At 38.3% G+C, this 21715-nt stretch overlaps 1 protein-coding gene across 2 annotated transcripts; it reads left to right on the forward strand.

Annotated features, from left to right (window-relative positions):
• The first annotated feature begins 280 nt into the window (after positions 1-280).
• LOC142446575 (olfactory receptor 4C45-like) lies at positions 281-5498 on the forward strand. Of its 2 annotated transcripts, XM_075548325.1 has the most exons (2): positions 281-288; positions 4577-5498. In XM_075548325.1, exons 1-2 carry the CDS (start codon positions 281-283, stop codon positions 5496-5498), a joined length of 930 nt encoding a protein of 309 aa, XP_075404440.1. The 2 variants fall into 2 exon arrangements, with proteins under 2 accessions (XP_075404440.1, XP_075404439.1); XM_075548324.1 differs by lacking the exon at positions 281-288 and having other exon boundaries at positions 4536-5498.
• Positions 5499-21715: the final 16217 nt, after the last annotated feature.

Consider the following 21715-nt stretch of genomic DNA (forward strand, 5'->3'; position numbering starts at 1 on the left):
GCTTGGAATAAGGATATCCAGAATGCTCTTAAGAAGTAAGGATATGGCAACTTCACCTCACAGATTTTAGACATTTTATCAGGAGACACCAGCCTCAAGACATAATGTTTGGTAAAGTAGATCAGCCAAAGAAGGAGGAGGACCATCAGAGAGATGCAATGAACAATTGGCTGCAACAGCAGCCTCAAACATAACAACAATGGTGAGGCTGGAACAGGACTGGCAGTGTTTCCTTCTATTATGCATAACGTTGCTAAAAGACAATAAACATTTTTCTAGTATGCAGTGGTTTTAGCCAAGATGCATCTGATGTCAGTAATGACATTCCTCCTTCCACATCCTCTATTGAAACTTGAACTTCCAGAAGCTCTGTTGGGCCACCTTTCTTTGTAATGGGCACAGATTCTTACTCGTGATGAGTCTTTATAGAGTTTTTGAGGCTGAAAGTTCCACTGGAATAGATAAACTCTCCGCTTGAAGCGCCTACTGGGTTTGGACCATTGTCCTTGTGTTTAGAAGTCCCCACGACGCTTACCTGATGGTGCATCTAGGACTCCTTTTTACCATATCTAAGTCCTCATCATTCTTTCTTTGTAGGACAGATCAACACACCTAACTACTTCTGCATGGCTTTGAACCGCTAAGCTTTGCATTAGCAATCAAGCAAAAACAGTGCTGCTAGAAATCTTGATTGAAAAGATAAATATCCATAAAGCATAAAATGAGGGTCTGCTTTCAATCTGGGAGGCAGTTGATGCATTTATGAGTTTTATATCAACCAATCTTTGGTATGTGTGAAACCTGCCATAAATTCCCCCATAGCCCACCATAAACAAAAATGCCACAAAATCTCAGGATATTTAGACACAAAACTTGAAGGCAGACAATTCCATTCTTAATACATCTTATTTATATCACTCAAGCTTTCAGAGAGACCTCCATCATTTGAACTGACATGTATAAATTCATCTACACTTCCTACTGTGGGTTTCCCAAAACCACAATGAGCAGCACAACCTTATAAAGAATGTTTCCAAGTTACTCTACCAAGGATCATCCCAAATATTGGCAGAAATATACCTTTAAACCAAGCTCAACGATATTTCAAAACTGACCTCTAAGGATTTCCCAGCTGGGAGTAGCTAAAAGACTTTGGCTGATACTGTTGCAAAGATTTCAACAGGGCCAATTACTAATTCTCAGGTGATTTGAGAGGTCATTGTCTTACCAAACCTTACACCGCGTAACCATCTATTAAAGCATCTCTCCAAAATTAATGAACAATGATAGTAAAGAAGGGCTTGTGTGCATGGGCAGCAGCAGAGCCACAGATGAGCAAGCCCAAGATTTGTTTTGGAGACACTGCTTCTAAGCTTAGTGTGTTTCTCTGGAAGCCAAATCAGAAGGAAGGTTTCAATTAGGAATAAAAGGAATTCTCTCCAAACTGCTGATGGACTTTTAGGAGATCAAATCGTGTCACAGTTGATATGAGAAATAATGTCCAACCAATTCAACTTGATTAGATCTCCGTAATAGCTTTTCCAGATTTGAAAATCTTTGCCTCCTTTTCAAGGTTTTTAATTTGTGTGGAATACAGTTCTAAGAGGTATGAAATATATGTGTATATGATTCACTTGTACATCCATGAGAATCAAAGAAAGTGAATAGAAAATAAATTCTGATCATGGGAATATATTATGACAATTGGTCACAAAAATACACTAAAATGTCCAAGACATCTATCTAAAAATATAAGAGAAAATGGCTCTCACTTTTTAGAATTTAATTTGAAATTTGTTCCTAGAAATGCTTTTATTCCAAGCTCATGTAGTCTGTTTGCAGATATATTTCAAATACCCGAATGGGATCCACCTAAAATATGAGGAATCCACGAGCAACTAGACCAAGGTCAGTGATCATTAAATCTTTTTCTTTCAAAATTTTAAGTACACTAACTTAATTTAGTCCATTTATTTCCACTAAAATAGTCTTTGTAATAAAACTCAGTGACTTGTAGATTAGTATTTTTCTATGAAAATGAAGTTGAACACAATGGCATGAAATTATTTTCTGAGGATTTCACTGCATTTGATTAGAGATTTACATGAGTAATGATAGCATTCACAGTCATCACTCTGTGCCCTGCTTGTAGCAGCTGCCTGGTCCTTACTAAGATCTAAAGAGAGAGATTTGCTGAAGAAAGGAAAAAATGAAAAAATGATTGGCCTCCGTAGAAGAGCTGAAGCCCAGGTATCAATGGATGCCCAGTCTGTGATGTCAAGTCCAGACCCTCTTCAGAACCATTGAAGCCATTTTTATAACATTTTTTGTCGATATTATGTCTCATCAGTAGACTGCATCCGTTAATTTCAGCTAGTAATGGTTAGACATTTCTTTGAGCTTTTCCTAACTCCCAAATTAGTTCATCTAATTAATCGGGAATAATTAATTGCCGAATTACAAAAGCCATAGACTGGAAAAAAATGACTCAAGAACTAAGCTGTCCTGGAAACTCAAGCTGTTTGCCTCTTCTTTATGGAGCTGAGTGGTCCAGGATTCTACATTTTCTGACCATAACTTTGTTTTTCACACCATCAAAATTTGTTAGGGACTTTTCCTGCTTTATAACCGATTGTTATTGATGCTAATGTTTTCTCATTCTTATACTTTAACAATAACGGTTCAGCTGATGCATTCCAATGTAGTTTAGCATTTTATTGACATATATGATATATGTTATACAATTCAGGAGTTCAAGTATATGAGAGAAATTTCCAAATTAACATCACAATCCATTTTAGGACATTTGATCTTTCTTTTACTCATTATTATGAACTCACCCTCTCTTGCCATGCCCCTAGGAAAGTGTTCTTCCAGTTACTGCCTCTGTAGATTTACCTGCCCAAGATTCCATGCACAGGAATACATACTAAAAAAACAGCAACAAGGACACAATAAAACCAAGAAGACACTCACTAGAAAAGGAAGCCGAAAACAATAGGAACTGGAATAAATTTAAAATGGCCAAATGGGACATCAAATGACAAGGTACACATTTCAATCCAAACATCTACAGGAGTCCACCCTACAATGCACTCTGACTGATAGCAAGGAGATTCACAAGCCCAGTCCATTGTCAGGGAGTCCTCGCCAGAAGCTTGATCCTCATGGAGGCCCTGCAAATAGATTTTGACCTTCCACTATCATCCATATGATTCTGCACAAGTGGATGATCAGAATTCAAATTCTAATACTCTTCCCTCCTCCAGATTTGTATCTTATTATTTACAGTCCTTGGATCACACAGGCTGGTGTGCTTCTTCCACGTAGACTTACCTGGTGGCTCATTTAGATGGTTGGTTGTGTTAACACAAGCCTTTAATACCTCAGATGCTATGCTTTCTGATAGACAGTGCCCACAAATTATTAAGGGAAAGCACTTTATTATATTTTATGCTTTTCAGGGATTGAGAAGGAAGGGGAGGGGAGAGTACATTTTTTTACAGTACTTCATAAAAATAACATGTACTCCTTTTTGAAAATCCCATGTATACATCATTCTCCCAAATAAAAATATCATCATCTAGTCTTGTATATGTTCCATATTTACTGTATGTAGCAATAAAACTTCACGTTTATCTTAATTAATTATATTTCTGCCAACAGTAAAAAAGTATATTATCCTAAATTTCTGTCTTGATAATTAGAAACTCATGATTCATTCGATTTTATGTTTAAATTGTAAATGTGGAAGGAGATCTAATACAGAGCACGACTCTGCATACATGGTAAAAGACCCATTGCATGCAAAATAGGGAGCTAGCAAATGTTGTGAACATTTCACAGGACATCACACCATTTACATGACTACCACTTAAGGTGAACAGCTGAGAAGACTGAGAGTAAATTAAAAGACTATGTTGAGCCAGGTAACACATGCAAGGCCACAATTAATAAGACATTTTTTACCAGGCAAGGTTATTGAATATAGAGTGGTGGATATTTATAGCTTTTGACAGCTTGATGGGTGTTCAAAAGAATTGCCACACATTTTGAAAGAAAAATGAAATCTCGCTCTGCACCTCTGTCTTTATCAGACATGCCTGTGCATTCATCTGACGGACAGGAAGAATGAGTTACACACCACAGCTGATAGCGTTACAGCACTTCTGAAAGTTTATATCTCACTCACAGCTGACTTTTGTGTTCCTAAACCTATGACTATTCATGCTAATGGACAAGCACAATTTCGAAAATAATAAGCGCTGATGAAATGTGCCACAAAATGAGAAAGTCAAGCTTAAAATCGGACTCTCCGAGACAGAGGGGGAGTTTGAAGGCAGCCATAAATTTATGACAACACCTGACTCTTATTGAGATGTTTTTCAATTATTACTACTGTGTGATGAACAAAAAACAAATCTCTTCTCTTCTTCTTTATAACTCTCAATTACAGGGACCAGGACTAAAGAGACGATAGCATATGTGGCAATTGAATAAAATATGATCATTCAGAAATACTGTGCTCTATTCAGATGGGCCCCATCCTCCCTACTCAAGCTGAAGTCCTTACCAGGATGAACAATGTTACGGAATTCGTGCTGCTGGGTCTGACTCAGAATCCAGAACTTCAGAAACTCTTATTTCCCATGTGTTTAATCACCTATTTGGTGACGCTGGCAGGAAACCTGCTCATCTCGGTCACTATCTTCATCACCCCAGCCTTAGGTTCTCCCATGTACTTTTTTCTGTCCTGCTTGTCCATTATCGATGGCTTCTACTCTTCCTCCATAGCCCCAAAGATGATCTTTGACTTAATCTCTGAGAAAAACGCCATCTCCTTCCAGGGCTGCATGACTCAGCTCTTTGCGGAGCATTTCTTTGCTGCAGCTGAGATCATCTTGTTAATTGCAATGGCCTGTGACCGCTATGTGGCCATCTGTAAGCCCCTGCACTACACGACCATCATGAGTAGACCCCTGTGTAATTTCCTGGTGGGAATGGCCGGGGGTTTGGGATTTATTCATGGAGGGATCCAGCTTCTATTCATGGTCCAGTTACCATTTTGTGGTCCCAATATCATTAACCATTTCATGTGTGATTTAATACCACTCCTAGAGCTGGCCTGCACCGACACTCACACTTTGGGGCCCCTGATTGCTGCGAATAGTGGGTCGCTGTGTTTACTCACTTTTTCCATGCTGGTTGCTTCCTATGTCGTCATCCTGCGCTCCCTTCGGAGCTACAGCTCTGAAGGGCGCCGCAAAGCCCTCTCCACATGTGCCTCTCATGTCACTGTTGTTATCTTATTCTTTGTACCTTGTTCATTCCTGTACCTAAGGCCCATGACCTCCTTCCCTGCTGACAAAGCAGTGGCTGTGTTTTGTACCCTAATCACTCCGATGTTAAACCCGCTAATCTATACCCTAAGAAATGCAGAAGTGAAAAATGCCATGAGGAAACTCTGGGGTCAAATCATGAAAAGCAGTGAAAAATAAATCTTGTGGGTGTTGTATTTAAACAAATCATTTTTATACCATCTTAATCAATGTTCTATAGCAGCCCATGTATTATGGGCAGGGCTAATATAGCTACCAGACACACTACTAGAGTGCTCAATACTTTTCCAGGTCCAAATATTTCAATGGTAAAGGTATCTATGGAAGAAAATATGTAGTGTAGGGTCCTAAGACATGATAATGTGGCATTGACTATATGTAAAATGCATCCATAGAAATATTCTTGAATAATTTTATACCTATTACTAGGAGAGTGTTTTATTTTTAAACAGAAAAAATAGTTTGCATGGAAGGAGTTCAAAATAGATTGTAGAGAGTCTTCAACAAGCTCTTTCATCAAAATATATGTTTTTATTTTATTTCTTGCCTGAATTTGAAAGACATATATGTTTTCCCACAACAGAAGATTATGTCTTGGACAGCATAATCCCAAGAAGGACATATTTGTATCCAAAGATACTTTTCAAAATTTTTGCTATTACTTCAGCTACCACCCTCTATGGCTTTGTTTAGCTTATGTGTTGTTATGATTTAAAATCTGGGCCACCAGTACTTCAAACACCTACAGGGTCAGCATGATGGCCAGGTTTCAAAGAAACTTCTAGATTAAGACAAACAATGACAGAAAGCCTGCTATTCGAATTCCAAAAATCAGTCAATGAAAACGCTGTATCACAACAGAATATTGGTTGATATAATGTTGGAAGATATACCCCCGCCCCACCACCAATTGAACAGAAAGCTCTCCAACTTTGCAAAGTGGTCAGAACAATCAACGTGAGTTCAACAACACACATGAAGATGGTACAGCACCAGGCAAGGATTCCCTCTGTTGTCCGTGGTATCCCCATCAATCAGAGACACCCTCGCATTAATGACAAGGACAATTCACAAGGATTCTGAAAACACCCATCGCCTGGCCTCCAGGAACTGAGGGGAGGGCCGATCACTAATGGACAATTCTGGGATTAAAATGGTCTGTAACATTTCTGCACACACAAATGAGCATAATAGGAAGAAGGTCTATAAAATGCTTTAAGCTGACTTAATTTTAAAAGTCCACTTGCTAATGGTGGATCCTGTCCTGTTCTGGTGCTCTGCAAGCATGAGAAGGTTATGGCCAGAGTCCGGGTCCAAGGGACCTATCTATACAGAGTTTGGGTTTGCTAAACAAAAATCAGAAAATTGTTTGCAGAAGGAAATTGATAACCAGGCATTCAACAATCACATGACACTGAAATGTCTCATGGTCTTGGGGCTTTGGGTTGAGTCCGATCTCAGAGCTCATACCTTTTACAAACAGGTTCTTTGTAAACAGCAGACTTGTGGAGCTGTGAAGTCTAGATGATCCTTCACACGTAACCAAACCTCCTGAGTCGTCTTGAAACAGAACTTTAGCTTAACTCGTGAAAAAGGTCTGCCTTTAGCATTCTACTCTTAAGAGCTATCTGTAAAGGACCAAGTTGACAGCAGTAACTTGAAAGATCAGATAGGAAGTTGAAGGGCAATGAATTTGTTAGTGAGGATGAGCAGGGAACCACTCATAGGAGGAATGTGAGAATTTTGCACTCACATTTGAAGAATGTAATCAATGTCTATTTAACACATGTAGAAACTGTTGGATTGGTGTATGTTTTGTTTTGTTTTGCATATTCTCAGCAACAATAAAATCATATCCAAAACAGACGCTTTGCCATAATTCCCTATAAACATCTAGCTTCATATGTATAAGCAATTTTAAGCTTTAAAAAATTGAATTTACCTTTTGAAACTCTAGTTGTAATTCCTAAGAAGAAATCAATGTGAAACAATATTTGTTGTATGATTCTCCAATAAAATGATTTTAAAGAAACAAACAATATTTCTTAAATGTTTTTTAAACAGTAAAAATGATGGTGGTGGTGGCGACAGTAATGAATATTTATTGAGAATTTTTTCTGATTAAAATTCTGACCTTAGTATTTATCTGGATGGGAGATGGGGAATGCTGGCATTTTGTCCTTAGTTGATTTATTTAGTCTTCTAAATGCAACCAACATCTGTCTCAAATATTTCATTGTTTTGAAATATTTCATTATTTGAAGATAACAGTGCCCCTAATATTAGGAGGGTGTGTGCATCAGTAAAATATTAATGTTATGAGACTACTCCCCAACCTGTCGAGCCCTGTATAAGATTGTAAATCTACAATTTGCCCAAGAAGCCTACATTTCAGATATGAGATGTTGTCACAAGATGTTGGACCAAATAATATTGCCATAATTAACCTGTACTTCCCTTCATGATACCTTATCTCTTTTGAGTTCTTTATTGCAAGGAAAGTAACTCATCTGAGTTCGCCCGTATTGGTTATGACCAGACCTGCTCACCTGAACATGCACAGACAAGACAGTCAAAATCTTCAGGTCACCTGGAACAAAAATACTTTGGTCCAGGAACCAAAGCACTAGAAAGATGCCATCAGATCAAGTCAAAAGGGAGACACCAGACAGTGCAAGACAAGAAAAAATAAAAATAATTTATAATTATCAAGAGGTCATGAGGGAGAAGGGGCAAGGAAAATGAGGAACTGATACCAATTGCTCAAATTGAAAGAAAATGCTTTGAAAATGACGATGGCAGCATATGTACAAATGTGCTGACACAATGGATGGAATTTGGGATTGTGATAAGAGATGGAAGAGCCAACAATAAAAATATTTTTAAATGAGGGGTTCAGGTAGCCATATCCTGTCAATAATCATAAACCCACCCTAATGTATACTCATGACCACATCTATGAAATCTGTTACAAAGTCATAAAGCCCTAAATGTACACATGGTACACATGTATAAAACTGTACATCTAATTTTTTCTGGACCTTGCCTTGGTGACTCTCGTGCTGGCTTTTTCCTTCTAGATCATCCAAAGGAAAGCTTTCCCTTTTCATTCCCATCCAATCTGTCTTTGTTTCTCAGTCTCCATGAATGAGACCTGTGCTGGTAGCAAATAGAAATCATTATAAACCCTTTGACTTAGCTTCTGTGGACAGTGCTGTGTATTCCTGTCACATTCAATTCTCAAAACAGTTCTATGAATTTGATACTTTAATTATTCCCATTCTTCACATTAGAACACCAGTGGTTTGAAAGAAAGCAGATATCCTCCTCAGTCTCTCCTTCTTCCTAGAAGTTGATCCAACATAGGATGGCGTGCTTTCTTCTGTATACCTCCTGTGCAAATGTGTAGAACCTGAGAAACTATATTTTTTCAACAATCAGGTAACAATGCACTGTATTCACTGTGCCTAGATTTAGCACTCAAGCTTCAGTGATTTTTTAAGATAATTTTAGGGGGAGCTATTACTACTCTTATATTAATCCATATATCCACTGTATTGAGTATATTTGTTCATATGCTGCCATCATTCTATTATAGACATTTACTTTCTTTTTTCCGTCCCTCCCCAACCCTCACCCTGAAGACCCTTGATATATTATGTTGTGGTCACATTCACGAACTGCTTTGCTATTATGTGATTTCGAAAGCTTTAGGATGAGGACTGAAACCCATGGATGGAACAGGTGTTATTACATATGTATATAGGTCACTTCATTGTTAACATGTCTGTTCTCTGGGTCAAAGCATTAGCTGTAACTGTCATACAATGTTTAACTCCTCCAATAAGGACCAACTGTCACAATAGAGTAATTTTAAAAGTCATTCATGTGAAACATAAGGTAGCAACTCTAATAATTGTTACTTTCCAAGAAATGTAATAAGAACGCCCCAGAATAATGCAGCTGATAGGAGAATGGTGCATCTGGAAAACTAGTAAATGTCTTATACTTGTGTTAAGATTATGTCCCTGGATTGGGGTGCTTCTGTCACCAGAAAGGCTTTTTGAGGTTCCGCGTGTGGTAATAACATTTCCAGATTATGTGCTACAAAAGTTGTGTTGCTGTGTGGCTAGGAATGTCTCCTGCACAATGGAAATATTACAGGTCATTACTAAGACACTGCTTGAGACAGGAAGCTGCACAAAGCATGTCTGACACTCAAGCGTCGGTCTATTGGACAAAGGAAATCTCCAAAGTTTGACCAGACAACCTGGTTAAGACCATTTGGTCACTCTATTTATGTGACAACCCCCCTTTCCTCAAGTCTTATGTTCTTTAGGGCCATAAAATTTATGAGATATTAAATTATGCCAAAATGCCCATCTTTGTTTGCTCCTCACTCAAATTTTAGTTCCATAATAAAGAGCCAAGAGCCTCCAATAGAGGGATTGACACCATGACTGCCACAAAGGGCTCCAATGTAGCAATGAGGGTGCAAATGACCCAACCAGGCATGTGTCATTCTGCTGTGTGTGGCATCGCTATGATGAGCACTGAGTCAACAGCACGTGACTACGACCTGGTAACCACGAGGATCCTCGTGTCTACACTTCTGATAAGTAATAAGTGAACCACCGCTTTTCTTTCAGTTTGTTGCATTGTCATAGTGCGGTCACTTGTGTGTTGCTGAGATACTAGAAGCTATGTCACTGGTATTTCAAATGCCATCACAGTCACCCAAAATGAACCGACATAAACAGAGTGTCCAGACGAACAAAAGACTGCGCTGCTAGATTAACAAGGGATGGTCGGGCCACTTCTAAGGAGTTCACAAATGAAATGCATCTGATTATCAGCAGGACATTGTCAGATAAAAAGGAGAAGGTGAAGCACTTATGTTGGGAGGCACTCAAAATATGAGTGAGGAAGAGCTGCCTTCTCAAAGCCAAATCTCCTATAACGAAATGGGTAGAGTACTAACACCTTGAGGACCTTCATTTGCCAGTGGGGCATGTCTCCACATGAGAAAGAAACAGCTGCAAACATCTACTGATACTCAAAACTTGAAACATACAAAGTACGAATCTAGGAAAACCGGAATTCATGAAATGTGAAATGGAATGCATAAAAACAGATATTTTAGGTATCATGTAACTGAAGTGGACTGGTTTTTACCCATTTTGAATCAGAGTCGTATCGTTTATTACACCAGGAATGTTGCTTTGAAGACTACTGTGTGCCTGACCCCATCTGCGGAATTTTCAATTATGCCGCATGCATTTGAAAGTTAAGCACTGGATAAGGAAAGCCAAAGAAGAACTCGTGAATTTTAAAATATTGTACTGATGAAGAATGTTGAAAGTGTCATGGACTGTCAAAAGACCAAACACATTTTCTTGTTTATTGGTGGTTTGAGACTTCTGACCTTGCATTTAGCAGCCCCACAGGTAAGCACTGCATTACCCGGCATCCTTTAAAAATGAACCGCCTGCCATTAACAAAAACCAAACTCTTGTGTCAACGGTGTCTCCAGGTTGGTGTCACCCAGTGTCGTGCTGTCATTCTTCCTCTTCCTTCCCACCACCCCTGTCTTCTGGTTAGTAATCTAACAAGGAAGTGGCAGGTCTGGGCTTCACACCAGGCAGCCTGAGCTCCACCCTCTGGGTGCTACAACACCACACTGTCCTCTCACTTATATGCGTCTAGATTTCAATCCTTCCTCTGACGGTGGCACCGTCAGCAATGACAACCTTTCAAAGGCTCTCTTCCTTATCAGGAAAGGTGAGAGCAGTGCTAACTCCCCAGGAGTCTCTGGATGGCACAAATACTTAAGCACTCGGGTACTAACTAAAGCTAGATCGCAGGAATCCAGAAGTGCTTTGGAAGAAAGACTAAGTGATCTATTGACCAAAGCAAAATCAGCCAATGAAATTCTTATAGAACTTAATGGAACAGTTCCAATATGCATGACATTCCCATGAGTTGGAACCTACTCAGTAGCAATCGCATCCCCACCCCCTTGAGTCACAAAAAAGAGTAAATGCATCTATGATTTTGAAGCGTGTATGCTGAGCCTGGCATGTGGTTAATTTTCAGTAAATGTCATGTCAGAGTGATGGTCATTATCAACACCAGGGACAACAAAATATTCCTGTGGCTTAAAGAAGCAAGAATTTCAATGTATTTGTGCTGAAGTAGTAGGTATCGATAGGGGTATAAGTTTACTATAAATGATACTTTAATATTAATGCTCATCCAGAACACAAGCCGTTGGAGAATATATGATCAATACTGAATGATATACATGCAATCAAATAATGAATGTTTACACCCAAAAATTCAGGAGAAAGACAGGGTTTTCTACTCCCATAAAGAGTTGGTCTCAGAAATTCATAGAAGCAGTTCGACTCTGTCCTATAAGGTAGCTATGAGTCGGCATGGATTCAACGGTAGTGAGTTTTTATGCCCATATTGGTTCCATTGGGTGGATTTCTGTTTTCTTTGTGTTGGTGTATAATCTGCACTGCAGGCAGTATCTTGTGCTAGTCAACAGTAAGTCCTTGATTCTCTTCGGTTTTAGCAAACAAGGTTATATCACCAACAGATTATTGACATTCATTATAGTGCCATGCATATAAATATATATGTTGATATTATTAGCTACCCAGAAGCCCTGGTGGTGTGGTGGTTACACGGAGTTGAACCACATGGTTGGCATTCGAAACCACCAGAGCTCCGACAGATAGAGACTGGGCTTTCCACTCCTGTAAACAGTTATAGCCTCAAAAGCCCACACGGGGTCGCTATGAGTCAGCGTTGACTCAATCGTAGCAGGAGTTATTATTAGCTATATTTGAGTCTGCCCTTCACTCATAAAAGCCTCATACACGATAACATCAATCTATTGTGCTTGATAGGGTTTTCATGGGATGATTTGCAGAAGAGTTCCCTAGTTTCTCTCATTTCTTTCTAGTTCATCTCCTTCTAGAAGCTCTACTGAAAATTGTGCAAGATCATAGCAACATGCAAAGCTCCAGTGACCAAAAAATGATGGCTGCAAATCCAATACATTTGTCAGGAATTGAACCTGGCTTTCGCATTTGGAAGGTGAGAATTCTACCACCTAACCAACACTATCCTCCACATTTATATATAAATAATATGATTCAACAATTCACAAATGGTTATAGCTGTACATTTAAATAGAACTGAGAGAACTTCAAGCCACATTCTGAAAATGTAGAAGGAGGCAGATCATTGCTGCCAGAAGATGAGTATTAGCTGCAAGTGGAGAATCCCAGAAACATGTTTAACTCTGTTATTGACTATGAAAAGGCACTCAATTCTGTGGGTAATAAAAAGTTACAGGAAGCATTGCAAATCATGTGCATTATGAAACACTTAGTCTTTTCACACAGATGTTGTTGATCCAATTTCTGTATATTCCATCTGGTGAATTCCAAGTACATAGTCACCATAGGTGTTGTTGAAAAAGTGATTTGTGATGAAGTTGTTGGTCTTACAAAATTCTATCATGTGATCTCCAGCCTCATTTCTATCATCCAGATCACATTTTCCAACGACTGTCTCTCCCTCTTCTTTTCCAACTTTCGAAATACCAGTCACCCATAATTATCAATGAATCTTGATTGCATAGTGAACCTTAAGAGTTTCTGATTCAAAATGGCAATCACCAGTCCATCTCAGCTCAGTAATACATTGGATATCAATCTTTATGCATGCCACTTCATTTGTGACAACTTCTAATTTTCCTAAATTCATTCTTCATACCACCAATTCCAATTATTTTTTCATTATCATTTTATTAGGGGATCATACAATTCATCACAAACTATACATACATCAATTGTGTAAAGCACATTTGTGCATTCATTGCCCTCATCATTCTCAAAACATTTGCTCTCCACCTAAATCCCTGGCATCAACTGATCATTTTTCCCCTCCCTCCCCACTCACCACTCCCTCATGAAACCTTGATGATATTTAAATTGTTATTATGTCATAATCTTGCCCTGCCTGACATCTCCCTTCACCCACTTTTCTGTTGCCCATCCCCCAGGGAGGAGGTTATAAGAAGATCCTTGAAATCAGTTTCCCTTTTCTACCCCATCTTCCCACCATCCTCCCAGTATCGGCATTCACACCAATGGTCCTGAAGGGATCACCCACCATGGATTCCCTGAGTTTCCAGTTCCTATATGTACTAGTGTGCATCCTCTGGTCTACCCAAATTTGTAAGGCAGATTGGGATAATGATAGCGTGGGGTAGGAAGCATTTAGGAACTAGGGGAAAGTTGTATGTTTTATTGTTTCTACATCACACACTGAATGGCTCATCTCCTTCCGAGAACCTTCTGTAAGGGGATGTCCAGTGATCTACAAATAGGCTTTGGGTCTCTACTCAACACTCTGCCCCCTCATTCACAATGATATGATTTGTTGTACTAATGATGCCTGATACCTAATCCCTTCGACAACTTGTGATCACACAGGCTGGTGTGCTTCTTCCATGTGGGCTTTGTTGCTTCTGAGCTAGAAGGCAGCTTGTTTACCTTCAAGCCTTTAAGATCACAGACACTACATCTTGATAGCCGGGCACCATCAGCTTTCTTCGCCACATTTGCTTATACACCAGTTTGTATAATTCCTATTATTAATATATGCTTAATCTGTTTCGTTTGGTTTTAGAAATGCCTCGCTAGTTAATGGAAACCCAGAAGTAATTACTCCTTTGAGCTTTACTCAAGCCGATCATTATGGTTGACTTTATTTTAAAAGGACATCTCTTCCTCAGTCATGTTTTCAGTGCCTACCAGCCTATGACATGCATATTCTGTCACTGTATATGAGAATAACCTGCCTCTATTCATTAGGCCTTCAAGATCTGACAATACTTCCATGCTGTCCATAAGATTGTCAATGGCTAATTCCTCAGAAGAGGAAAGCCTATTTCTTCATCACTGGCGGTTCTTTCTCTGAAAGTTTTGTTCACTTTGGATGACCCTGTTAGTATGTAAAATACCAATGACATAGCTTCCAGCAACACACAAGCCACATCAGTACGACAAACTTACAGACAAGCTCGCTGACTAGTCATCTAATTTTTAACTAGAGTAATGGATAGTAGAGAAATATCCCTGGGGCTAGAAAGTTCTGAAATGAAAAGTTTTTTTGTCTTTCCCCTTTGAAAATTGAGCAACTGAGACTAGTACTGTCAAGTCCACAAATTGGAAAGAAGAAAATTGTGTTTTTTAGGCGGAAAATGGGTAGCATCAAGGAATGTACAGATGGGGAAACTAAGCAAGAATTTCTCACCACAACAACAAAAAGAACCTTCTCCAAGATCTGATGCCCTCAATTTGGATTTCTATACTCCTAAACTCTGAGAACATGAAATGTTGGTCATTGAAGCTATGTCTGGGGAAGCTGTGTCACTAGTGCTACAAATAGCAATCAAGTTCCTCGAGGTAAAACTGGTTTCAGAAGAGCTTTCAGAGTATGAGCAGACTTTGAAGAACTAATTGATTTCTTCTGAGGAATTAACCACTGAAAACCTTAGGAACAGCAGAGAACCATCGTCAAGTATACTGAAAACTTTACGATAGCAATGGAGCATTGTCACAGGTAGTACCAGAAAATGGTCCCCGGAGATCAAAAGACACTAAAAATATAACTGAAGAAGAGCTGCCTTCTCAAAGTAGCGTAGACCGTAACGAAATGGATAAAGTAGAGCCTTTGGTATCTTCACTTGCTGATGGAGCAAGACCCAAAATGAGAAGAAAATATGCAATAATATGACTTTTATTGGACACAATCAATATTAATATTAATATGAACAATAATAGTAAAGATATATAAATCTAGGAAAATTGGAAGTCATCAAAAATGTAATGGAACAAGTAAAATCCATATTCTAGGAATTAGTGAGCTAAAATGGATTGACATTGACCATTTTGCACATACCATATGGTTTACAATTCTAGGAATGACAAAGTCAAGAGGACTGGCTATGTGTTCATTGTAAAAAAGGAAATTTCAATCTCTATCTTAAATTACAATGTTGTTGTATAGGATAATATATATATGTATATAAGGAACTCCAGATGATAATGTTATTGTTCAAATTTACAAAAATATAGCTAGTGAAAAAGAAATTGAAGAATTTTACCAATGTCTTCAATCTAAAATTGATATATGTAAACAAGATGCAATGATAATTATTGGTAATTGGAATGAGGAAGTTAGAAGCAAAAAGACAGAACAGTAGTTTAAAAATATGGCCTTGGGAATAGAAATTAAACCGCAGATACCATGATATAATTTGGCATGCCCAATGATTTCTTCATTGTAAATACTTTTTTTAAAAAATCATTATAGTGGGGGCTCTTACACCTCTTATCACAATCCATATACACAACCATTGTGTCTAGCACGTTTGTATATGTGTCCATCGTTATTTTTAAAACATGCTCTTTCTACTTGAGCCCTTGGTATCAGTTTATTTTTTCCCTCCTCTACCCCACCCTCCCTTCCGCATGAACCCCTGAAAATTTATAAAGTATTGTGTTTTTTTCCCTATATTCAACCGCCTGCTGTATCCCATCACCCATATTTTTGTTGCAACCTCCCTGGGAGGAGATTATGTGCAAATCGTTGTGATCAGTTCTCCCTCTCCCCCCCCCCCCACTTTCTCCTTGCCCTGCCGGTATTACTACCCTTATTATTTGTCCGGGGGTAGGGAGGGTATCTGTCCTGGATTCCTTGGGTTGTGAGCTCTTATCTGTATCATTGTAAATTCTCTGTTCTAGCTGGATTTGTAAGAACTGGGGTCAAGAGAGTGGTGGAAGAGGGAGCATTAAAAAACTAGGGAAAAGTTGTATGCTATACTGCACCCTGACTGGCTCATCTCTTCCTCATGACCTTCAGTGAGAGGATGCCCAATTGCCTACAGATTGTCTTTGAGTCTCCACTCTGCCCTCCCCTACACCCCCATTCACGTTGATATGATTTTTTGTTCTGGCTCTTTGATGCCTGATAACTGATCCCATTGATACCTCATGATCACACAATCTGGTGTGCTTATTCCATGTGGGATTTGTTGCTTTTCAGATAGACAGCCACCTGTTTATGGGCAACATCAACTTTCTTCACCGACATTTTCGTATGTACACATTTGTCTTCAGTGATCATGTCTTGAAGGTGAGCATCACAGAATGCCAAACTAGTACTCTCAAATCAAGGGAGTACTTGAGTGGAGGCCCGAATACCCATCTGCTACCTTAATACTTAACATATAAGTATATGTACATATATCTATTTCCCTGTCATTACATCAGAATACCTGTGTGTGAATACCTGTATTTAGACCACTATAAATGTCCTATGCCTCTTAGGCAAATACATTTTTCAACAACATAACTACTGACATGGAATTCACCCGACAAAATGCACGAGAATCAAATTGATTACGTCAGTGGAAAGAGATAATGAGGAACCTTAATACAGCACCCAAAATAAGGTCCAGGGTTGATTATGCAATAGATCATCAATTACGCAATGCCAGTTCAGCTTGAAGCTGAACAAACTGAAAACAAGGTAATGAAAGTCAAAATATGGCTTGAGTATATCCCATCTAAAATTTGAGGACATCCCAAGGTATATTTGACTTGCTGAATGCTAATTGCAGAATACCTGATGAACTGAGGGATAACATGAACATCATGCATGAAGAAAGCAAAATATCATTTAAAAATAACAGAATATTCAAGAGAATGTTAGAAAGGCTTAAATTTGCTTTTGAATGTTGATTAGCTAAAGCAAATGGGAAAAATTACGAAGAAAAAGCTGAATAGAAAATTTCAAAGTGTGATTTAAGAAGACACAGTATTACAATGAAATGTGCAAAACCTTAGAGTTAGAAAGCAAAGGGGAAGACCAAATTCAGCATATGCCACTCTGAAAAAAATGAGACAAATTTAAAACTTCAATATGGAAAATATTTCAAAATATTCTATGGACAAGATATTGAATTACACAAGAAGAATCTAAACAGGATAGAAGAAATGCACTGAAGCAATGTATATACAAGAAGTGGTCAACATTCAACCATTGCAAAGGGAGGATAATTATCAAAAAGGCATGGTACTGAAGATTTAATGCATTTGAATTCAATATTACAAGACTATTGAAGTGCCACAGATTGTCAGAGAATAAACAAATAGGGCTTGGAATAAGGATATCCAGAATGCTCTTAAGAAGTAAGGATATGGCAACTTCACCTCACAGATTTTAGACATTTTATCAGGAGACACCAGCCTCAAGACATAATGTTTGGTAAAGTAGATCAGCCAAAGAAGGAGGAGGACCATCAGAGAGATGCAATGAACAATTGGCTGCAACAGCAGCCTCAAACATAACAACAATGGTGAGGCTGGAACAGGACTGGCAGTGTTTCCTTCTATTATGCATAACGATGCTAAAAGACACTAAACATTTTTCTAGTATGCAGTGGTTTTAGCCAAGATGCATCTGATGTCAGTAATGACATTCCTCCTTCCACATCCTCTATTGAAACTTGAACTTCCAGAAGCTCTGTTGGGCCACCTTTCTTTGTAATGGGCACAGATTCTTACTCGTGATGAGTCTTTATAGAGTTTTTGAGGCTGAAAGTTCCACTGGAATAGATAAACTCAACTCTCCGCTTGAAGCGCCTACTGGGTTTGGACCATTGTCCTTGTGTTTAGAAGTCCCCACGACGCTTACCTGATGGTGCATCTAGGACTCCTTTTTACCATATCTAAGTCCTCATCATTCCTTCTTTGTAGGACAGATCAACACACCTATCTACTTCTGCATGGCTTTGAACCGCTAAGCTTTGCATTAGCAATCAAGCAAAAACAGTGCTGCTAGAAATCTTGATTGAAAAGATAAATATCCATAAAGCATAAAATGAGGGTCTGCTTTCAATCTGGGAGGCAGTTGATGCATTTATGAGTTTTATATCAACCAAACTTTGGTATGTGTGAAACCTGCCATAAATTCCCCCATAGCCCACCATAAACAAAAATGCCACAAAATCTCAGGATATTTAGACACAAAACTTGAAGGCAGACAATTCCATTCTTAATACATCTTATTTATATCACTCAAGCTTTCAGAGAGACCTCCATCATTTGAACTGACATGTATAAATTCATCTACACTTCCTACTGTGGGTTTCCCAAAACCACAATGAGCAGCACAACCTTATAAAGAATGTTTCCAAGTTACTCTACCAAGGATCATCCCAAATATTGGCAGAAATATACCTTTAACCCAAGTTCAACTATATTTCAAAACTGGCCTCTAAGGATTTCCCAGCTGGGAGTACCTAAAAGGCTTTGGCTAATGCTGTTGCAAAGATTTCAACAGGGCCAATTACTAATTCTCAGGTGATTTGAGAGGTCATTGCCTTACCAAACCTTGCACCGCGTAACCATCTATTAAAGCATCTCTCCAAAATTAATGAACAACGATAGTAAAGAAGGGCTTGTGAGCGTGGGCAGCAGCAGAGCCACAGATGAGCAAGCCCAAGATTTGTTTTGGAGACACTGCTTCTAAGCTTAGTGTGTTTCTATGGAAACCAAATCAGAAGGAAGGTTTCAATTGGGAATAAAAGGAATTCTCTCCAAACTGCTGATGGACTTTTAGGAGATCAAATCGTGTCACAGTTGATGTGAGGAATAATGTCCAACAAACTCAACTTGATTAGATTTCCGTAATAGCTTTTCCAGATTTGAAAATCTTTGCCTTCTTTCAAGGTTATTAATTTGTATGGAAAACAGTTCGAAGAGATATGAAATATATGTGTATATGATTCATTTGTACATCCATGAGAATCAAAGAAAGTGAATAGAAAATAAATTCTGATCATGGGAATATATTATGAAAATTGGTAACAAAAATACACTAAAATGTCCAAGACATCTATCTAAAAATATAAGAGAAAATGGTTCTCACTTTTTATATTTTAATTTGAAATTTGTTCCTAGAAATGCTTTTATTCCAAGCTCATATAGTCTGTTTGCAGATATATTTCAAATACCTGGAGGGGAAGAGATCAATGAATGGGATCCACCTAAAATATGAGGAATCCACGAGCAACTAGACCAAGGTCAGTGATCATTAAATCTTTTTCTTTCAAAATTTTAAGTACACTAACTTAATTTAGTCCATTTATTTCCACTAAAATAGTCTTTGTAATAAAACTCAGTGACTTGTAGATTAGTATTTTTCTATGAAAATGAAGTTGAACACAATGGCATGAAATTATTTTCTGAGGATTTCACTGCATTTGATTAGAGATTTACATGAGTAATGATAGCATTCACAGTCATCACTCTGTGCCCTGCTTGTAGCAGCTGCCTGGTCCTTACTAAGATTTAAAGAGAGAGATTTGCTGAACAAAGGAAAAATGAAAAAATGATTGGCCTCCGTAGAAGAGCTGAAGCCCAGGTATCAATAGATGCCCAGTCTGTGATGTGAAGTCCAGACCCTCTTAAGAACCATTGAAGCCATTTTTATAACAGTTTTTGTCGATATTATGTCTCATCAGTAGACTGCATCCGTTAATTTCAGCTAGTAATGGTTAGACATTTCTTTGAGCTTTTCCTAACTCCCAAATTGGTTCATCTAATTAGTCAGGAATAATTAATTGCCGAATTACAAAAGCCATAGACTGAAAAAAATGACTCAAGAACTAAGCTGTCCTGGAAACTCAAGCTGTTTGCCTCTTCTTTATGGAGCTGAGTGGTCCAGGATTCTACATTTTCTGACCATAACATTGTTTTTCACACCATCAAAATTTGTTAGGGACTTTTCCTGCTTTATAACCGATTGTCATTGATGCTAATGTTTTCTCATTCTTACAATTTAACAATAACTGTTCAGCTGATGCATTCCAATGTAGTTTAGCACTTTATTGACATACATGATATATGTTATACAATTCAAGAGTTCAAGTATGAGAGAGATTTCCAAATTATCATCACAATGCATTTAAGACATTCTGTTCTTTCCTTTACTCGTTATTATGAACTCACCCTCTCTTGCCATGCCCCTAGGAAAGTGTTCTTCCAGTTACTGCCTCTGTAGATTTACCTACCCAAGATTCCATGCACAGGAATACATTCTAAAAACAACAGCAACAAAGGCACAATAAAACAGAGAAGACACTCACTAGAAAAGGAAGCCGAAAACAATAGGAACTGGAATAAATTTGAAATGGCCAAATGGGACATCAAATGACAAGGTACACATTTCAATCCAGACATCTACAGGAATCCACCCTACAATGCACTCTGACTGATAGCAAGGAGATTCACAAGCCCAGTCCATTGTCAGGGAGTCCTCACCAGAAGCTTGATCCTCATGGAGGCCCTGCAAATGGATTTTGACCTTCCACTATCATCCATATGATTCTGCACAAGTGGATGATCAGAATTCAAATTCTAATACTCTTCCATCCTCCAGATTTGGATCTTATTATTTACAGTCCTTGGATCACACAGGCTGGTGTGCTTCTTCCACGTAGACTTACCTGGTGGCTCATTTAGATGGTTGGTTGTGTTAACACAAGTCTTTAATACCTCAGATGCTATGATTTCTGATAGACAGTGCCCACAAATTATTAAGGGAAAGCACTTTATGATATTTTATGCTTTTCAGGGATTGAGAAGGAAGGGGAGGGGAGAGTACATTTTTTGCAGTACTTCATAAAAATAACGTGCACTCCTTTTTGAAAATCCCATGTATACATCATTCTCCCAAATAAAAATATCATCATCTAGTCTCGTATATGTTCCATATTTACTGTATGTAGCAATAAAACTTCACGTTTATCTTAATTAATTATATTTCTGCCAACAGTAAAAAGTATATTATCCTAAATTTCTGTCTTGATAATTAGAAACTCATGATTCATTCGATTTTATGTTTAAATTGTAAATGTGGAAGGAGATCTAATTCAGAGCACAACTCTGCATACATGGTAAAAGACCCATTGCATGCAAAATAGGGAGCTAGCAAATGTTGTGAACATTTCACAGGACATCACACCATTTACATGACTACCACTTAAGGTGAACAGCTGAGAAGACTGAGAGTAAATTAAAAGACTTTGTTGAGCCAGGTAACACACGCAAGGCCACAATTAATAAGACATTTTTTACCAGGCAAGGTTATTGAATATAGAGTGATGGATATTTATAGCTTTTGACAGCTTGGTGGGTGTTCAAAAGAATTGCCACACATTTTGAAAGAAAAATGAAATCTCGCTCTGCACCTCTGTCTTTATCAGACATGCCTGTGCATTCATC

Source organism: Tenrec ecaudatus, chromosome 4 (assembly GCF_050624435.1).
Source record: "Tenrec ecaudatus isolate mTenEca1 chromosome 4, mTenEca1.hap1, whole genome shotgun sequence".
Taxonomy (NCBI): Eukaryota; Metazoa; Chordata; class Mammalia; order Afrosoricida; family Tenrecidae; genus Tenrec; species Tenrec ecaudatus.